General features: G+C 41.6%; 1 protein-coding gene across 1 annotated transcript in view; it reads left to right on the top strand.

Annotated features, from left to right (window-relative positions):
* Window positions 1-20202, top strand: part of JPH4 (junctophilin 4) — a 42585-nt gene extending 22383 nt beyond the window's left edge. Inside the window, exons 4-6 of the mRNA XM_073632580.1 lie at window positions 12483-12601; window positions 18681-19066; window positions 19167-20202. Of these exons, the coding sequence (XP_073488681.1) occupies window positions 12483-12601; window positions 18681-19066; window positions 19167-19247 (586 nt within the window). The 3' untranslated portion in view covers window positions 19248-20202. The remainder of the gene's footprint in view (window positions 1-12482; window positions 12602-18680; window positions 19067-19166) is intronic.
* Window positions 20203-20869: the final 667 nt, after the last annotated feature.

The following is a 20869-nucleotide window of genomic DNA, read 5'->3' as shown; positions in this document are numbered from 1 at the left end:
AATGTAAAAGTGCCACACTCAATGCGACACAATGTAACCATCCATATTCCCATCACACACGTTCCTGGAAAAGGCCCTAAATCTAGGAGGATACTGGCAGCTGCAGCAACCACCAGCTGGAGAATAAATCATAAATGCCACAATGGAGATATTTGCCAGCACACCACTGATCTTCAAGTTGAGTCCAAACTTTTTTTATTGAAGCATGATCACATCCCAAACAAGAGAGTGCTCTTGTTTGTGATGTGATCATGCTTCAATAAAAAAAGGTTTGGACTCAACTTGAAGATCAGTGGTGTGCTGGCGAATATCTCCATTATGACAATGTAAAAGTGGTACATTTTAGAATTACCTGAATTTGGTGCACAAGTCGCTGTCAGAACCAAAAGTGTTGCAAATGGTTCAAATATTCCAGGGTATGTAAGCTTTTTATCAGGGCCATTTGGGTGATTTGTGTTATCATTAAGATTTAAAAAGGATTCAAAAAACTATGTGATAATAAATGGCTTCATGTGATTATCCTTAAATAAAAGATTTTTTTGGCATCGGTCATATTTTCAATATTAACACCAACATTTCACAATTTCTGCCAGGGTATGCAAACTTTTGAGCACAACTGTATATGGGCTTTTGCAGTCATTGACAAAATGACAATGTAGGGATCAGGTAAATTGGGTTAAGGCCTGGTAGAGGCAGGTAGGTTTCCTGCAGCCTTTGGGACAAAGGGGGAGAGTGTAGGTTAAACACCTGGTCAAGGCATGATGGCATATCAAGCTAATGTCTCCTGATTGAGGGGGAGAGAGAATAGTCTGTGGAACTGCCAGTCCAACATTGGACAAGATCTGGGCTTAAGAGGAGCAGTGTGCCACTGTCTCATATAGGGTATAGTAGGACATAGAATTCCAGGTAGGTGTAAAAGTAGGAAGGAACAACATGGAGGAGTGTCATTACCTGGTCCAGAGGTGTCAGACCTCAGTAGTGTCTGGGTCCAATGTCCTATTGTCAAATCTGACCCGTTTCATCAAGCACCATCGCCTCCATCGTGGTATTGGTCTTGTAATAGGGTGGCAGTCCAGCCAAAAAAATCTGTGAAGTCCATGAATAGGTGATGAAAAAGCCTGAGGAGTTGTCCAGGATGTTACAAAGTGGAGCGAAGTGGTGAAAGAATCAAAGTTCATTGAAAGTAAAGCAAGATAGGGGAGATCTCATTGATGGTTAGTGTGTGTCCTGGCATGGGCTCTGGGGAGGGCCCACATGTGCTTGGTGATCTGTTTGAAAGATCAGGACCGGGGTTGGTAAATCAGTTGTTTTGGTGGCTGAAGTAGGTACTGATCAGGCTCACCCCACAGGGTGAAGGAGAAGGTTGGGATTCTCTAAAGAGAGACTGCTATACGGCAGCAGAATCTTGTGAGCCGACCATGGGAGTGTTATGGGTAGATTATAGCGGTTTCAGGGATAATTTTTTCTTCATCGCTATGCCACAATTGCTTGACCACATCTATTTTTTTTTTTCTTTTTTACTTCTTTTGTTATTGTATTGGCTGAGGTGAGTCTCTGTTTGTGCTTCCCTACCCTCAAGTCTTTACAAAACTCTTCCCTTATTGTTGTATGCTTTCTCCCAGTTCATGTTGCCTATGGCTTCTTTATATAAGTTAGCTTTCAGTGAGCATGGAAATTACAATTACATTATAAGGTAGGGATGTGCTTATTTTTTTTAGCTGCTCAAACATCAAAAATCTTCCTTTGTGTGCCTAGGCTTTCAATAAACCACGTTTAACTTCCTTCTGAGCAGAATTAAAAGAAAAGAATACTGGACACTGGGAACATGAGACTGGCGCTGTCACGAAAATATGCCTCTGCTTCAAGTTTTGGGAATGTGCCATTTATTGACTGCTCTTCAGGATCTACAGTAGCTGAAATCTATGACACCATTTTTTATATTTATCCAGGCTGCAGATGTTATTTGGATATATGGATTTGTAAAACTTTCCCATCAAGCTAGTTCTAACAGAACACCAATCATACAATAATTTGCAAAACTTTTCACCCTTTTTGGACCTTTCTACAGCTAGTAGTGTTACAGCCTGGAATTAAAATTGTTTAAATTGGGATTTTATGTAGACGATCTGCATAATATAGTCCATAATGTTGAAATAGACTTACTTCAATCTTTGTTTTAGATAACATATCTAAACAAAAACCTTTATGAGGACAAAGAAGCTATCAAAACAAGTTTGGAATAAAATTCAGAAAAAGCACAAATTAGGGTGCACCATTATATCAAAGATCATGAAAAGTTCAAGAGAAGCCGGAGTAATGCCCAAAAGTAATAAACGTAGGGCTTACATGACTGGGTGAACAGTATACAGGGACAAAGTTGTTAAAGGATATCTGAGTGGAGGAATGGGAGGAAAAGGAGGAGTCTGCAGAAAGTAAAGGAAAGGAGGTCCCTCCCCAGGGTCAGTGTGAGACGAAGGAGACAGCTTCCCACCCACCCTCCCTGGCATAATAGGTGTTGGGTTGTATATCGTAATCTGTTTTTTTCTTTCACAGAAGCCTGTTTATAGGATTTTGTGGCAGTTGGCGGGTGTTGGTCTTTGAGGGTGAAGGAAGAAACCCCCCCAGATAAGGTGAATGTGGGACCCATCGGTGGTATGGGCCCGTTGGTGGTATTCCAGCTAACATTGGTTTAGCTGGAATTTGGTAAAAGGGTGCACTGCGGTCAGTGGTTTGGTTGTCTCCGAGCTAGCATGTCAGCTGGAGGCCTATTTTCACTCAAAGGTACCGCAGTGCATGGTGATGATCGTTATGGTAATTCTGGGGGGGAGGTCCTGCAAAGACCAACGTGACCAATGGAGGTTTAACAGATGTTGCTTTAGGATATGTTAATTTTAACTGAGTTATTAATAAAGAGGCTGCTACGGCCAATAATTTACACCAAAAATGGTGTGGTCTCCTTTAATGGGAAAAAGGGGAAGAGGTTATGGAGTTGGGTTGGCCGGGTAAGCAATGGGTATGTATCATCTGTTATACCATAGTCACGACTCTACCTAGAGAAGGCTGTTCACCAAAACTCATTGACCTGGTAAAGGGCATTAGTCACAGAAGCAACCAATGCCAACTAGAGATCCACAGCTAGGAAAGTATCATTGGAGGAATTATAATCTGGGTAACATCAAAATTGGGTTTTATGGAAGAATAAGGAGAAGAAAGCTATTATTGACAAAACCCAGACAAATGGGGGACATTTCATACATGTATAAATCTCTTGTCTGGTAGGAAAAAAATATAACTTTTTGGCCTTAGAACAAAATGCTATGTGTGGCAAAATGACATAACTGCTTGCGACCCCCTGAACACCATCCACATAAAGTAACATGTTGATGGTAGTATAATGTTGTAGGGAATATCTTCATTGTCAGAAACTTGAAAAATAGAAAACTAGTGTTCACCAAATGCCCCCATCCAAATGGGAAGAATTGGCAAAAATAGCAAGATCCAGAGGTTCTCCCTAAAATACCCATAGCTGTATATGCAGAAAAAATTGAAAGGTGAATACTTTTGCAGTCAACAATTATCTGTTTTTGTTTAACTATTTCAGCATTAGAGCAATTAAAAAAAAAATTGTACACATGTACCAAACTTTATTTTTGGCCATAAAATTACTTAAAGCTCAGAATATTATATATTTTCTGAAAGCAGAGGACTTGTAGAATAAAAAGATGATAGTTGCAATGTTTTATGCCGCATGATATTTGCGCAACTGTTTATCAAATGCAATTTTTCATGAATAAGTATAATAAAATTAATTTCATGCAAACATACACAATATAATTAATCATAAATACCCAGTTTTGGTAAAATATAAAAGATGAGGTTGTGTTGAGTAAATAGATACTAAACATGTAAAGTCTTAAAATTGTGTGATATCACAGATAACTATGGGTACCCAAAAATAGGTGACGCTTTAAAAGCCTTTACAGCTCATGAGTTTAGACTGTCCATTAAGGGCTCACGCATGCCCCCCCCCCCATCCATCGCTGCCTCCCCCTATCCATGCGTCTGGCCCCTTGCAGGATGCCGGATACATGAATTACAATGGCAGGGGTTTTTTTTTTAAGCACCTGATTAGAGTCAGAGGCTCTAATAGGCTTTAAAATAGGGTGGGCTCAGGGCGCAGAGATTGCGAACGAAGCCCACCCAGGTGTGTTACAACAGTGAATGAATATTCACTATTGTAACACTGATCCTCCTCCCGGCCAATCAGGAAGTGGGTTTTGAGACCCGTCACCTGATTCCCTGAAAGGACAGGCGATCCTGTTGGACGCCTAGGAGGAGCCGCACGCTGGAAGCCACCGATGGAGGAGAGGACACGGAACCACTGCCCGCCACCCGCTACCCACCTACATGGGGTAAGTGCCAGACCGACCGGCAGACAGCGGGGGGGGGGGGGGCTGCTGGCTGTTTAGGGTGGTCGTTTGCCACCCACCCAAAAAAAAAACACCAGCCGCCACTGTATTTCACCCATTTTTTGCAAACATATATGGGCTAGGTAAATTTGGTGAAAAATATAAATATAACGTTTATTATTTGCTGGTATCGCTATTAGGTGATATCATCCCAGTCATCATTTGATAATGTGACAGTAGCATAATCCTATGCCATTTGCCAATCTCTTGGGTAGTATATAGGTGGGGGAACAGTGGGTTGTCCCAAAGAATCTAAAAAGTCAGTAAAGAACAAAATCTTCTTAACCCCGATTCACATTGGTGCGATTTGACATGTGCTTTGACATGTCAAAGCACATGTCAAATCGGCAGCAATTGCTGGCAGTGGCGCCGTCCTAATCAGTGCGATGCTGCACTTTCGGTCCTGCACTGATTTCAAAAAGTAGTTTCTGTACTACTTTTTTGCGATTTCGGGGTGCGATTTCCATTGACATCTGTGCAGAAACGCACACAGATGTCTGTGAAATCGCAGCTGAAATTGGGAGTACAGCTGAACTTGCACGGCTTCATTCCCACAGCTCAGTGTGAACCTAGGCTAAAGGGGGTTTGTTCTCCTTTCTGTACATTTTTTAAAAAACTCCCCATGCTTCCCATTACCCCACCACATTGCAAAGCACTGTTCAGATTTTAAAAATCTGCCCCTTTCCAGTTGTATACCTTTATGTACTGCATAGCCTGTCTGTAAAAAGCTCTAGGTGGCCTGCTCCCCTTTCTCCTGGCTAAACAGCAGGACAGGTCAAACATTAGTGCACCCTCAGCAGCTGCTCCTAGATCATTCAAACTTCTAGAGCAGCCTTTCTCAACATTTCAACACAGAGGAACCCTTGAAATAGTTCTCCAGTCTTGGGGAACCCCTGCTAAAAATTAGAAATCTGCAATTCATGATACATTAGTGTGATGGTCAATGGAGCAATGGTCCTTACACTTGTGGTCATTGGGAAGAATTACCTCCTTACAGATAGCTAAAAAGATCAATGGTGTCGGTGGGAACTTATCCGAGAGGCAGAAATGGCCCAATGCTGAAGGAACCCCTAGCAACCTCTGGAGAAACCCTAGGGTTCCACAGGAACCCTGGTTGAGAATCACTGTTCTAGAGGGTGAGAGAATGCACTGCACATGGGTAAAGTTTAACAAGCTGGGAGTGGCTGTTGGGGGCACACTTTTAACAGTTGGCCTATCCTGCTGTTTGGCCATAAAATCCAATGTGATTCCATTTTCACACATACTCGACACAGGGGCAAGATGTAAAATGCGAATCTACATGATTAATTTGGGGCCAATCCAAATTTCTGAGGACAGACAATGAGGACAGGCCATTTGATACAGTCAAACGTCTTGACTGTATCTAAAGAGGCCACGGTACAGCCCCTGCTTAGTGACTAATGCTTAGTCAGTTGTGCTACCAACTTAGTTCATTTAATTTCTAAGGAGGTGGACTGGCTTAAAGCCTGTTGGGTCTGGATGTGCAATGCCTAAAATCACTGGATTCAGGGGGAAAGTAAATATTTTGACCAAGATCTTGTAGTCTTGATTTAATAATGAAACTGGTCAATATGAGGCACAATATAAAGGGTCTTTATTTGCTTTCAGCAACACAATTGAGGTCGCCTCATACAGTGATCTGGTTATTTTTTAAACTGAAATGTATAAGAACCTGTTACCCAGAATTATTTTTTGCTCTATTTCTTCCTCAGTAATAATACCTTTATCCAATAGAGTGATTTTGATTCAGAATTTATTGACAGGCACGTTTGTCCTGCAGTTGGCTAGTTCCTTACATTTACTATCATTGAGGAATCTTGGATTGTTCCAAACTGCACAAACATATCTTTCTCATGAAAGTGATTGGATGGAACTCAAGCCCCTTTGATATAGTGCCTATCCAATATTAGGTTCTCTCCTTATTATTTGTAATCTCCTGGCATTGCACATGGACCTTTTGACAATCAGTTGACCAGTTTAGCATACCAAAGCCATATGTTCCCATGGAGATGCACTGGTCTGATTCTAATTATAATGCTTAATATTTGGCTTTAGCATATTGGGAAAGGTGACAATAGGAAAGACCAGTTCTCTAGATAAACAGTAGACAATCTTGTAAGTCACCAACAAGTTCCTTGCATACATACATACATTGGCTCATATGTCATATTAACCCCATATAAATATAATAATTGCATATATTTCCTACAAATACATATATTTTATTGGGCAAGGTAATTTCATAGTGTATTATTGATGTTTTAGAGATTCAATAATAATCCCAGGGAAAGTAAAATTAATAGTTCAGTTTACCTGTTATACATAATTCTTGACGCTGGCCATACATGTTTTTTTTTTCATATGGCCAGTAGGCTGAATGTAAAAAAAACAGATTCCTCCATCCACAAAAACAAGGTGGATGGTGGAATTCCTCCCACTGGGACATTGTATTCTGACAGCGTGAACTGCCGCTGTCAAAATACACTGATCAGAGGTTGCAGTGATTGGCAGCAGCCACAGCCGCTGATTGAGAGTAATTTTCCAGCATGTCCCTTAGCAGGGATCACCACACACTGATCGTAATTTGTCTGGTCCCTGCTTAAACTACTACATTCTGATCAGTGTGGCCAACTCTTAACCTAATTCCTAACTGTCATCCCAAAACCTTAGTTTAATCCTCACACTAATCTGTAAAACCCTAACCATAATAAAAAACCTATAGTTACCCCTGAACTCTTAACGCTGAACTCCAGGCAGATACAAAGAATGCATAAATTCATGCAGTTAGGTATTCAATAATAGAATATTTATTTATTTATTTTTTTAATACAAGCAACTAGTGTAAACTGCTAAGTTTTAATTTTATATCAGCTACTTGCAATCCCCTATGCAGCAGCACTAGGATGCATGAATTACAATGGCAGGGGTTTTTTTTTAAGCACCTGATTAGAGTCAGAGGCTCTAATAGGCTTTAAAATAGGGTGGGCTCAGGGCGCAGAGATTGTGAACGAAGCCCACCCAGGTGTGTTACAACAGTGAATGAATATTCACTATTGTAACACTGATCCTCCTCCCGGCCAATCAGGAAGTGGGTTTTGAGACCCGTCACCTGATTCCCTGAAAGGACAGGCGATCCTGTTGGACGCCTAGGAGGAGCCGCACGCTGGAAGCCACCGATGGAGGAGAGGACACGGAACCACTGCCCGCCACCCGCTACCCACCTACATGGGGTAAGTGCCAGACCAACCAGCAGACAGCGCGGGGGGGGCTGCTGGCTGCTCAGGGTGGTCATTTGCCACCCACCCAAAAAAAAAACACCAGCCGCCACTGTATTTCACCCATTTTTTGCAAACATATATGGGCTAGGTAAATTTGGTGAAAAATATAAATATAACGTTTATTATTTGCTGGTATCGCTATTAGGTGATATCATCCCAGTCATCATTTGATAATGTGACAGTAGCGTAATCCTATGCCATTTGCCAATCTCTTGGGTAGTATATAGGTGGGGGAACAGTGGGTTGTCCCAAAGAATCTAAAAAGTCAGTAAAGAACAAAATCTTCTTAACCCCGATTCACATTGGTGCGATTTGACATGTGCTTTGACATGCGTCAACGCTGAACGCTGAACTCCAGGCAGATACAAAGAATGCATAAATTCATGCAGTTAGGTATTCAATAATAGAATATTTATTTATTTATTTATTTTTTTAATACAAGCAACTAGTGTAAACTGCTAAGTTTTAATTTTATATCAGCTACTTGCAATCCCCTATGCAGCAGCACTTGGGGGGGGGTTGGGCAGGAGTGGAAACCAATGAAGTGTGTTGCATGCAAATATGCAGACATGAAAATGCTAGCAGGAAGTGAAAGCAATTCTTGCTGCTCTTTCACTCTCCAGTTACGGTGTCTTGAAAAAGTATTCATACCCCTTGAAATTTTCCACATTTTTTCATGTTACAACCAAAAACGTAAATGTATTTTATTGGGATTTTATATAATAGACCAACACAAAGTGGCGCATAATTGTGTAGTGGAAGGAAAATGATAAATGGTTTTCAAAATGCTTACAAATAAATATCTGAAATATGTGGCGTGCATTTGTATTCAGCCCCCCTGAGTCAATACTTTGTAGAACCACCTTTCCTTGCAATTACAGCTGCAAGTCTTTTTGGGGATGTCTCTACCAGCTTTGCACATCTAGAGAGTGACATTTTTGCCCATTCTTCTTTGCAAACTAGCTCAAGTTCTGTCAGACTGGATGGAGAGCGTCTGTGAACAGCAATTTTCAAGTCTTGTCACTGATTGTCAATTGGATTTAGGTCTGGACTTTGGCTGGGCCATTCTAACACATGAATAAGCTTTGATCTAAACCATTCGATTATAGCTCTGGCTGTATGTTTAGGGTCGTTGTCCTGCTGGAAGGTGAACCTCTGCCCCTGTCTCAAGTCTTTTGCAGACTGAAGAAAAGCATCTCCGCAACATGATGCTGCCACCACCATGTTTTATGGTGGGGATGGTGTGTTCAGGGTGATGTGCTGTGTTTGTTTTCCATCGCACATAGGTGTTGATTTACTAAAGGCAAATCCACTTTGCTAATACAAATACACTTTGCTATGCAAATACACTTTGCACTTGGAAATGCAGTCGCTGTAGATCTGAGGGGAAGATCTGCTGATTTCTACAAAACTGCTGTTTTTTATTTTCCTTGCATGCCCCCCTCAGATATACAGCGACTGGACTTCCAAGTGCACTTATAGTGCAAAGCGCATTTGCCTTTAGTAAATAAATCCCACAGTGTTTTGCTTTTAGTCCAAAAAGTTAAATTTTGGTCTCATCTGACCAGAGCACCTTCTTCCACATGTTTTCTGTGTCCTCCACATGGCTTCTCGCAAACTGCAAACGGGACTTCTTATGGCTTTCTTTCAGCAATGGCTTTCTTCTTGCCCTCTTCCATAAAGGCCAGATTTGTGGAGTGCATTACAAATAGTTGGCCTGTGGACAGATTCTCCCACCTGAGCTGTGGGCCTCCTGGCTGCTTCTCTGATTAATGCTCTCCTTGCCCGGCCTGTCAGTTTAGGTGGACGGCCATGTCTTGGTAAGTTTGCAGTTGTGACATACTCTTTTCATTTTTGGATCATGGATTGAACAGTGCTCCGTGAGATGTTCAAGGCTTGGGATATTTCTTTCTAACCTAACCTTGCTTTAAACTTGATGGCTTCACAAAACAGCTGTATTTATACTAAGATTAAATTACACACAGGTGGACTCTTTTTACTAACGAGGTGACTTCTGAAGGCAATTGGTTCCACTCGATTTTAGTTAGGGGTATCAGAGTAAAGGGGGCTGAATACAAATGCACACAACACTTTTCAGATATTTATTTATTATTTGTAAAAAATGTTGAAAACCATTTATCATTTTCCTTTCACTGCACAATTATGTGCCACTTGGTGGTTGGTCTATCACATAAAAGCCCAATAAAATACGTTTACATTTTTGGTTGTAACATGACAAAGTATGGAAAATTTCAAGGGGTATGAATACTTTTTCAAGGCACTGTAGCAGGGTGGGGGTGGAGAGAGGACAGCACAGGAGAAAGTGGTGTAATCTGCTTGGTTGTGAAGGTGGCAGAGTTGTGTAAGTTTAGAAGAGGATGACCAGAAATAGTTTTAACGCATTCATTTTATCCTTTAATTTAGCTATTTGCTGGGAGTTTAGATATAATCCCAACCCTAAACATAGCTTTACAGTAGCTATAAAACGAATCCCAATATTCATTTCATGCTAAATATTTGTTATGTCAGGACAAATCTACGCTGTCATATATAGTTAAAAACAGTGGCGTCTCCAACTTTCATATTTAGGGGGGAACATGGGGGGGACAGGGACAAAAGTAGGGGGGCAACTATAAAATGCAATTATATATATATATATATATATATATATATATATATATATATCTATATCCTGGGGCCCTTTACTACGACCCCACAACGGTCCTTTCACATGTTCTGCAGTGAGCTCCCTTTCTACTGTATTGGGGCCCCCCCATGGTGGCAGAAAACAAGAGATATATGTCACCAGCATACCAAGAAAATATAAGGGTCCAAAGCAGTGGGAGAACTATCAGGGTTGCAAAGGTTGTCTTGCCACCAGGCCCTGGTGTTCTGCCACTGTGGGGTTCCCCAGCCTCCACTTACTGTCCTGCCCCTGCTATTGACAGCGCTGGTCTGGCATCTCTTGGAATTTACAGTCTGGTTCTCCTGTCCTAAGGACGGGAGAAATCATTCTGTTTTTTCAGTAACTGAGAGTCCTGGTGGAGTCCTTCCTGCAATTTGCTCTTCTCCCTGTCAATGAGGATGCAGGGGAAGGAGCAGATCGGGCGGCCGTGGTTGTGTGAGCGTTCACATTATGCAGTGTCAGCGAGCAGAGGGAGGGGGGAGGAATCACCCGCAGGAGCTGACTGGGGACACTCTCCCTCTTAGACATTGCCTTTTTGTAAAAAAAAAAATAAATAAATTTTTTTATTGAGGGGGGCACATGGTGGGGCACAGCATAATGTTGGGGGTGTCAGGGCCCCCTCTGCCCCCCCCCCTAGGGACACCATTGGTTAAAAAATAAAAATAAATGATGCTGTTGTACAGTACTGCAAAAGATTGTTGCTATAATGTCTGCAGTGAATGCAACTTATCTAACTGATCCCTCCCCTCGTGGTACTAGTTGGGATTGTCAGCTTCTTAAAAAAAAACCTTCCCTAAAAACACTGCTAAACTCCAGTAGGAGAAAAAAGGATAAGTTCACTTTTAAAAAAAAAATAAATAAATGCAAATTTTTTTAAGTAAAAAAAAAGTGCATTTATTTTTTGTTGCAGGAGCCTGTAAAGCATTGCACCAGGGATCAGGAGATCGCTGGTGCCATGCAGGTCTCCTGCAGTTCTGTCAGTGTATAGGCTTCCTTATACCTCATGCGAGGAAGCCGATACATTCTGACAGGAAGAATGAATGAACTGCCACAGTGCTCACAGCGCCGTGTTAGTTCATTGAAAACTACAAGCCGACAGCTGCAAAGGCTGAGTGACCTTGTAGTTTTCCATTCAAAGAGGACTGTGAATGAGTGATGCAGCCGGGTGGGCGGGGCATCTTTATTGGATTGTGGCAGCAGACACGGGGAGAAGATCCTCGGTTTGATGTCACAGAGGGGATCGGTGCATTCATAGCATATTACATGGTACACCCTGAATATGGGTGTAAAATGTAACATGTTATAAAAGGTGAACTTATCCTTTAAGCTTACCGTGTGCTTGAGGCCTAAGATGCCTTCTTCAAAAAGCAGAATATACAGGGCTGTGGAAATTGTTGGAAAATAAAAATCACACACACACATACTGTAGGTTGAACTGGATTTACCTGTGTCTTTTGTTCAACTTTATAAATGTAACTATGTAACACCTACTTTTTGACCAAATTGCCAAAAACAATATGTATTTCTGCTGTGCCCATCAAGTCAAATACACACCTACAATTAAATAGTTCAATAGCGTAATTGCAATACTACTATCAAAACATAATTTGCCATCAGGCAAACCCAGCAATATCAACGATATTGTATTATAAGCAACAAAAAAAAAAAATGACATTTGCTTAACTGTATATCCTTAGTTGCCCTCAGCAGTAAAAGTGAAAATTCAGTGAATATATATTATGAATTTGTATAGGTGTGTACTACATCCAATGTATAAATAGATATTAAATACTGATATGCTTTAGGTATTCATGTAAAAATCTATACAATAAAGTGCTGACACCTAAATATCCCTTTGCATTGATAATTGTTAGTTTTTTCTATCTTTGTTATCCGAAACATCTGCAGTACATTTTGTGTTTTTAGAACTATCCTCTGCATTTTTTGTCAGCTGTTTGAAAGTTACTTTGAGGATAAACCATTATTGTTACATGCAAGTAGTGAAATGAGATCTCTTTCTCTCTTTAGTGCTGCTGATGCCCGTCTTCAAGCTGAAGCTGCCTCTGTAGCTGCTCAGCAGGCACTGGAGGCATCTCGAGCTGCTCGGATCCTCTCAAATGACCTGGAAGAACTGCTGGAGACACCAAGTGAGTATATTTATTAACATGCAACTTCAACTATAATGTCGCACTGTATTTGCAAAATCAACACTTAGTAGAGGGTACTTTTATGTCTGTTTATCAGCCTGTTTATCAGTCTGCCTTCTGCTTAGAATTGTAAACCAGTCACAAGTCACCAAAAACAGTTGCCAGCAACGTATCTCAGAAGAAGTGCCAACAACAATACTATAAGGTCCTCTTAGACCCTTTTCACACTGGGGCAGTGCGAGCGTTAGCGGTAAAGCGCATGTTAGTTTTAGCGTCGCTTTTAACCCCCGAAGGGGTTAAAAGTGCCCACTTAGCACTGCTTTTTAAAGCGCTTCTAAGGCGATTTGAAAGCAGTGGAGGAGCGGTGTATACATCACTCCCCCACCGCTCCAAAGATGCTGCTTGCAGGACTTTTTCTTGTCCTGCAAGCGCACCGTCCCAATGTGAAAGCACTCGGGCTCTCATACTGGGGCTGCAGAAGAGGTCGTTTACAGGCGTTTTTGCCCTAAAAATAGCACCTGTAAAGCACCTCGGTGTGAAAGGGGTCTAAAAGTAGAACTATAGGCAAAACTTTTTTTTAATTTTGGACAGAGTAAGGGAGGGTTATAACCCCTGTTAGATTTTTTTTTTTTTCGCCATCTGTGTCATATTGCCGAGATTTCCCTTCACTTCCTGGCCTGCAAATTAAGGGAATTCTTTGGGGACCCCCAGGTTACCAGAACTAGTGTGCACACTGAAAGATTTCCCCTCTATTTTCTGGGGACAACCCAAAATTAGTGGTTTTCTTTTATTTTCACTATCAAATATAATGGTAAACAGGACAATTAGAGAAGGTGAATCTCCTTAACAGGGGCACAGACAGCAATAAAACCTGACAGGGAGTCTAATCCACCTCCACTCCATCCAAAACTAAAAGAAAAGTTTTGCCTTTAGTTATACTTTAACTACTTGCCGCCCGCGCTATAGAGAGACAGCTACAGCAGGGCCTTAATTGCCGGCAGGGCGTCCATGGACATCCTCCCGAGCAAGCGCTGTCTGCGCGTCCCTGCAGGTCGTGCGTGGCACGCTCTGTGATCACCAAGTCTATGAGACTCTGCTGATCACAGATCCGAGTAAGGGGTCGATCCCAGCCTCTTACCACATGATCAGCTGTCAGCCTATTACGTGATGTAAACAGAAGCTTGGTAATCGGTATTTTTTTTTCCCTCACGCTGTCAGCGTGAGGGGAAAAAAAGCTGATCACCGGCTTCTGTCAGAGGGACATCGGTCCCTCACACAGAAAGCCGTGGCTGCATTTTCTGTGCCCATCAGTGTCAGCTGCCAGTGCCCACTGTGCCACTTATCAGTACCACCTATCAGTACCCACCAGTGCCACCTACATGTGCCCACAGTGCCACCCATCAATGCCTACCAGTGCTGCCAATCAATGCCCGTCAGTGTCTCATAATCAGTGCCACAGATCAGTGCTGCCTATCAGTGTCACCTACCAGTGCCTACCAGTGCCACCCATCAGGAATCAGTGCCTATTAGTGCCACTCATCAGTGCCACCTATCAGTGCCCTTCAGTGCCAACCATCAGTGCCAACCATCAGTGCCCATCAGTGCCACCCATCAGTGCCACCTCTCAGTGCCACCTCATCAGTGCTTATCAATGCCACCTATCAGTGCCCATTAGTGCCGCATTATCAGTGCCCATCAGTGCCGCCTATCAGTGGCCATCAGCGGAGCCTATCAGTTGCCATCAGTGCAGCCTCATCAGCGCACATCAGTGAAGGAGAAAAATTACTTCAAAAATTACCTAAACACAATTGGAGTTTAAAGGTGCAAACAATCAATAGAAATTGATATTACAAAAATAAATACATTTTATTCAACAAACATAGTTGAGAGAAACAATTTTATATATATAAAAGAGCATAATACAGCTCAGTGGTCACAATACAAAAGAATGGTTGCCTCTACATGTTTCACCACTATCATGGCTTCTTCTGGAGCTTTTGTTGGACCTTAATACATTATCACCCTTTAAAAGATCATGGTTCCAAAGAATCCTCAGGGCCCATCAAGAGCTCCAATGAGGTGTCTGTGTGCCGGAAGTGAAGGGGGAATAATAACCCTGTAGTCACACCCTGTTATAATACGAGGTTGGCGAATTGATGGACTGATACTAATATCTTCCCAAAAACACAAACTTCATATACTAGCAGCAAACTTCAAAGGAACTGTGCCATCTTCCTTCTTTGAGAATACCAATTTTCATTAATTTGGTATCACTATGATACCTTTAAACCCAGGGAGATCAAAAACAATTGGTCTATCCCAGAGGGATTAACCCTTTTGAACTTGGTTTTAAATCTTGCAAGTAACAACAGGTAACAGGGAGATCGGCCGATCACAGCTGATCACATGTTAACACGGGAGTGCCGTTTATCATCTCTCTTCGCCTCACAGGGGAGACCTGTAAGGAAAATCAGGGCACTGATCATCAGTACCCTGATGATCAGTGCAGCCCCAGTAGTGCCCAGGACTGATGCCAGTCTGTGCCAATCAGTGACACCAATTAGTGTTCAGTGACACTAATAAGTGCCCATCAGTGATGCCAGTCAGTGCTGCATTTCAGTGCCCACCATTTTAGGAATGGAATTCGGACCTAAAACGGAGCCAAAGACGCACAGGACCCTTGTGCAATCCGCTCTACGATCACCATAGAGCTGCGTGAACTGGCTCCATTGAGAGCCGGTCACAGTCTCCTGTCATGTGAATTGGAAGTGGGGAAATCCGCATTTAATTAGCACTAGTGTGAACCCAGCCTAAAAGGTTCCTAACCATTTTGGGCAAAGAAGCCTACATATTTCGCAGCTGACACCTTTACTTGTTTGGTGTCAAAGTGTCTTCCGTGCTCTGTGTTAAGCCCTCAGGTGGCAAAAATTGATTAAATAAAGAGAACAATGTATACAGTAATAGCAGCACACACTGGTACCTATATACAATACCATCAACATTAAACCAAGAAAAATGTGTGTTTCGCTATACCTTTAAATCCTAATGACAACAATATACTTCAAAGTAATAAAAATATGATTCAATATAGACAAACACACCAGTATTTTTATTTTATTTATTACAGTAGTATTAGGGATTATTGCAGTTAACGATAAACCAGTGCAGCAAAAATCAATGGAAAATATAAATCAATAAACAATGCATATAAATTAATATAAGCCTATTCACTGATAAATAAACAGTGTAGTAGTGATGAGCCGAACACCCCCCGTTCGGTTTGCACCAGAACTTGCGAACAGACAAAAAATTTGTGCGAACATGCGAACACTGTTAAAGTCTATGAGAAATGAATGTGAAAAATCAAAATTTTAAAGGCTTATATGCAAGTTATTGCTATAAAAAGGGTTTGGGGACCCGGGTACTGGCCCAGTGGACATGTATCAATGCAAAAAAAAGTTTTTAAAGTTTTTAAAACGAACGTTTTTTAAGGAGCAGTGATTTTAAGAATGCTTAAAGTGAGACAAAAAACATGAAATATTTCTTTAAATATCGTGCCTGGGGGTCCCTTTAGTCTGCCTGTAAATTAGCACATTTTTCCCATGTTTAGAAAAGTACTGCAGCAAAATGACATTTTTAAACGAAAAAATGTCATTTAAAATTGCTCACGACGGTAATGTATTGCCAGATCCCGGCAATATACATAAAAAATCATCCAAAAAAACAGCGTGGTCCCCCCCCCCAGTCCATACCAGACCCTTCGGGTCTGGTATGGATATTAAGGTGAACTCCACGTCAATTTAAAAAAACAAAATTGCGTGGGGGCAGCCCCCAAAATCCATACCAGACCCAAAGGGCCTGGTATGGATGGGGGGAACCCATGCCGTTTTTTTCTTAATTCTGTCATAGGGCTCCCCTTAACCACTTCAATACACTATATTATATATTGTACACCGCACTATATACCCTGCACTGTATTTTTTCTATACTACACTGAGGGCACTATATACTCTAAACTGCAGTATATATTATACAGACTGCACTATACACTCTGAACTGCTGTATATATACTATACAGACTGCACTATACACTCTGAACTGCTGTATATATACTATACAGACTGCACTATATACTCTGAACTGCAGTATATATACTATACGGACTGCACTATATACTGCTGAAAAATTGTGCCTTAGGTGGTGGTGGCAGAACACGGTAACCCCTCACAGTTACTCTTGTTGGGCACAGGAACGGTCCCTGCTGTTAAATATTATTTCAAAAATTGTAATTACATGCCCCTGTTAAACAGGGGCAGAAACATTGGGCCTTAGGTGTTGGTGGGGGCAAAACACTGTAACCTCTCACAGTTACTCTTGTTGGGTGCAGCAAGGGTCCCTGCTGTTAAATATTATTTCTGAGGCTGCTTGCCCTCTTTTTGTGGCCTGTGAGCATCTGCCTCTCCTTGGAGGCCTTCCAGACATGATGGGTATTTTTTTTTTTTTTTAACACCGCACTACACTGTATTATATACTGTGTACATCTCAAATATACAAATATACTGCCTGTACTGACAGAATATATCAAATACACTGCCTGTACTGACTGAATATATATACTAGTCTGACTGTATATATATATATATATATATATATATATATATATATATATATATATATATATATATCAAATACACTGCCACTAACTAACTAGCATGCCTGCCTAATCTAGCGCAATCTCTCTATCTCCGTCCATTATAACACACGAGACGGGCACTGTGTAAGCAGCCTTATATAGTGTGGGGCGTGGACTTAGTCCCCATGAGCCATGATTGGCCCGAAGGCACCCTGCCTTTGGCCAATTATGGCTCTCGCTGAGGAGCGTGCTGTGATTGGCCAAAGCATGCAGGTCAGGTGTATGCTTTGGCCAATCATCATACAACAATGCACTGCGGTCTTGCATGAGGGGCTTGAATTTGCCTCGAACGCCCCATAAAAGTCGAACTTACGGTCGACTCAAACTTGAAGCTCATCCGTACAGTGTAGGTACAAAAAAAAAGCATTTATTTATACAAATTGTTTATTGATTTCTATTTCCCATTGATATTTGCTGCACCGGTTTATTCATAACTGCAATGATCACTAATACTGGTGTTTTTGTATATTGAATCATGTTTTTATTACTTTGAAGTACTGTATATCGTTGTCATTAGGATTTAAAAGTATAGTGCAACACAAATGTTTCATGGTTTAACTTTTACCTGTTTGCATGAATATTAACAGTGATGGAAAATACTATACTCTATGTGTTTATATACAATCATGTAGTACTTTCTATGTGCAAGTGAACAGCACACTCTGATGGGGATCCTTTCATGTCCTATATAGCAATACATCCAAAGAATTAGAGCACAAACATGACATTGCAACTTACTTTTGTCAAGTAGCAGTGATTTATGAGTGTAAACACTCTATAAATTAACTTAATTTATTTGATCCTTTTGGTCTGATAAATATACCATTGGAAGTGTTTTGTTATAGTTTTTCATTAAGTACAAAAAATACCCTTTGATCCTGCCAGAAATCTTGCCGGCTGATAACTTCTTGTGTTTTCTGTCCCTGCAGCATTACTACCACTAACATTACTTCCAGCTATCTCTGGATAACAGAACTCTCCCATGGTATACAGAAGAGGAAAGGGAGAGGTGCACTGTAGTCCTGTCCTAGGGTAACAACACTGCTACTCCATAGATACAGTATGGCGTTCTCACTCTAGTATAGAAAGTGTTTTCCTGCAGGATATTCAGGTGAAAATAAAGAAAGAAAAGCTTCAAGAAGGAAACCTAATGCAGCCAGCACATCTAAGTACTGCTAGAAGCAACGTATTGCATTTTTGTTCTTGGATTTAGATACACTTTAATTAAGAAGGAATATTAGATACAAATATAAAAGTTATAGAAGAGGCACTTTAATTGCTAATTAATTATTAAATCCTTTTACTTTTGTAGTGCAGTTAGTATGAAAATAACATCACTGTTTTCTTTGCTTCATAAGCAAGTTTTTTATTACTTTTCCCCAACAGGCTCGAATTGTGTGCAAGAAGAAGAGGAGCAAATTGCTGAGAGTGATATTCCCTGGCTTAGACAGTGCCCCAATGAAATGTGTCATGATGAGACCCCTCTAGACCAAACCCCAGACCCAAGCCTGCCTCCCAGCCACCCTGACACACCCCCAGCCCTTTCATGCTGCCATTTGCGAGATGGGACTCCATGCCCCCCTATCCAGGAAGAGGATATTCCTTCTATGGAAACCCCCACACATGTGCCAGACCACTCAGAGGAACAAAGGCCCATTGAATCCACCCTGGAAAAAGGACTAAATAACTCTTCACCCAGCATAGAGTGTGTGGAAGAACCTGTGGATGCAGGGGGGACACAAGAGTCCCCCCTTAAATCACGTATGCAAAGGGTAAGACTTTAATGAGAAAGCAATCAGTTTGATCTTTTCTCCTTTGTGTCGATTCTTTGTCAGATTTCTAATTTTGATATCCGTTATCTTCCTCTTTCAGGATGCTGATCCTCTTGTGGTGGCTGCCGTGCTGTTTCTCGATGTTTCGCTTGCATTCCTCATCTCGTATTTTTTGACATGAGATGAAAAAGTGTTCCTTTTTAACTCTCTCACACTGTCTCTTCTATCTGTCTCTCCTTCTCTACCTCTCTACCCCTAATGTTTACATAAAAAGGGCTTTACTCTCTCCTTCTTCCTCTTGTCTTTCATTGTCTCCCTTGGTCTTGCGCAGTCACGCTCTTCCCATCTCCCTCTTTTTGCTGGCTGCACACTTTACAGTCTGTGATTAATCTGTTGCTCCTTTAGAGCCATCTTTTAATTGGCCGTTAAAATAAAGTTGCACGTTGTGCAGAGCCAGATAATTGGGGGTCAGGTTAAATAAGCAGACTGTAGTGTAGTTCATGCAGCATGATCGGCCGATGAATGCACAAGATGCCAATGCTCATCATGCAATGTAACGTTCTATCCTTCTCTAGCAGATTTTCATTGTGCAGGATAAGGCCGCACAAGCAGGGCCGCTGTAAGAAATCATGGAGCCCCGTACAGCCTACCCCCTTTAACCCCACCCTCGACCCCAGCCCAGGCTCCTCCCATGACCCCATCTCTGCAGATTTGTAATGGCTTGTTTACATAAGACCGAAATCAGAAGTGATGAAATCCTCCTCGCTTTCAGTTTCTGACATTACACCATAGGAGGAACAACATCAGTTCCTCTCACTGTGTCCCAGGAACTGGATGTTACTGCTAATATCCTTAATGGGGCTCCTGATTGCACGGGAGAGCCCAGTAAAGGTGGTGGTGGAACCCCCTTCCACTGCCTGTAAAAGTAATCCAGGGGCTTCTTAGCTACTAGGATTACTTTTACTTTGTGCAGACTCGTTGGGGCTAAAAAATAATATCTTGATCATTGCTGCAGAGATGACCAAGCTATCCCCCTCCCAAATAACTAGCAGAGCAATATGTGGCGGCCTCCTCACCTCCTGGGCCTCTCTGTTGACCAGGTGGGGCCCAGAAAAATTGAATTACCCCCCCCCCCCTCTAAGCATGTAGTAGCCGGGGTGAGGTTTAGAAAGCTCTAGTTTTTAATATTCAGAAATGAAATGTAAAGCTGCCTGGGCACCCTTGTGTAGCTGATGGGGGCCAGGCCCGGTACAACACGGCTGGCTGTACTGCCCTATCAGCGGTCCTGCGCATAAGCTGCAAGGGCAAGGGCTGTGACTGACATCACCAAATTGGCCATTGAAAATTTTACGTGTGTAGCCAGATTTATTATTAGCAGATTCATCAACCCCAATATAGAAATAAATGGACAATGACTGTTGAAAATCCATTACCATTTTTTATTCCTATACTGAACATTTTCCATTACCGTATGGTCTAAATCATATCATATTTCTCTCTTTTTCTTCTCAGTATTGGGTATGCTTTTAAAGAATGTGATGATCCAGCTCAGTATATTTGCAAGATTTATTTTCCATTGCAGTATAATTTTCAACCTAAATCCATCACTCCTATAGCCTCAAAACTACCCCTCTCATGGATATGCTGTAACTTTTCCTGCATCACCCCCTTTCCCAACTCTTATCCAGTGCTTCCCTGCCTTATCATGTCCCCTGCCCCTTAATGACTTTGCACATTTTGCTTCCTGTCAAGATGCCTGAACCCTTGCTTTAATCTATTGCCTGATTTTATCCTTGAATTGCC

Source organism: Aquarana catesbeiana, linkage group LG01 (assembly GCF_042186555.1).
Source record: "Aquarana catesbeiana isolate 2022-GZ linkage group LG01, ASM4218655v1, whole genome shotgun sequence".
NCBI classification, from domain to species: domain Eukaryota; kingdom Metazoa; phylum Chordata; class Amphibia; order Anura; family Ranidae; genus Aquarana; species Aquarana catesbeiana.
Note: the sequence above shows the minus strand (reverse complement) of the source record. Positions and strands in the feature narration are given on the sequence as shown.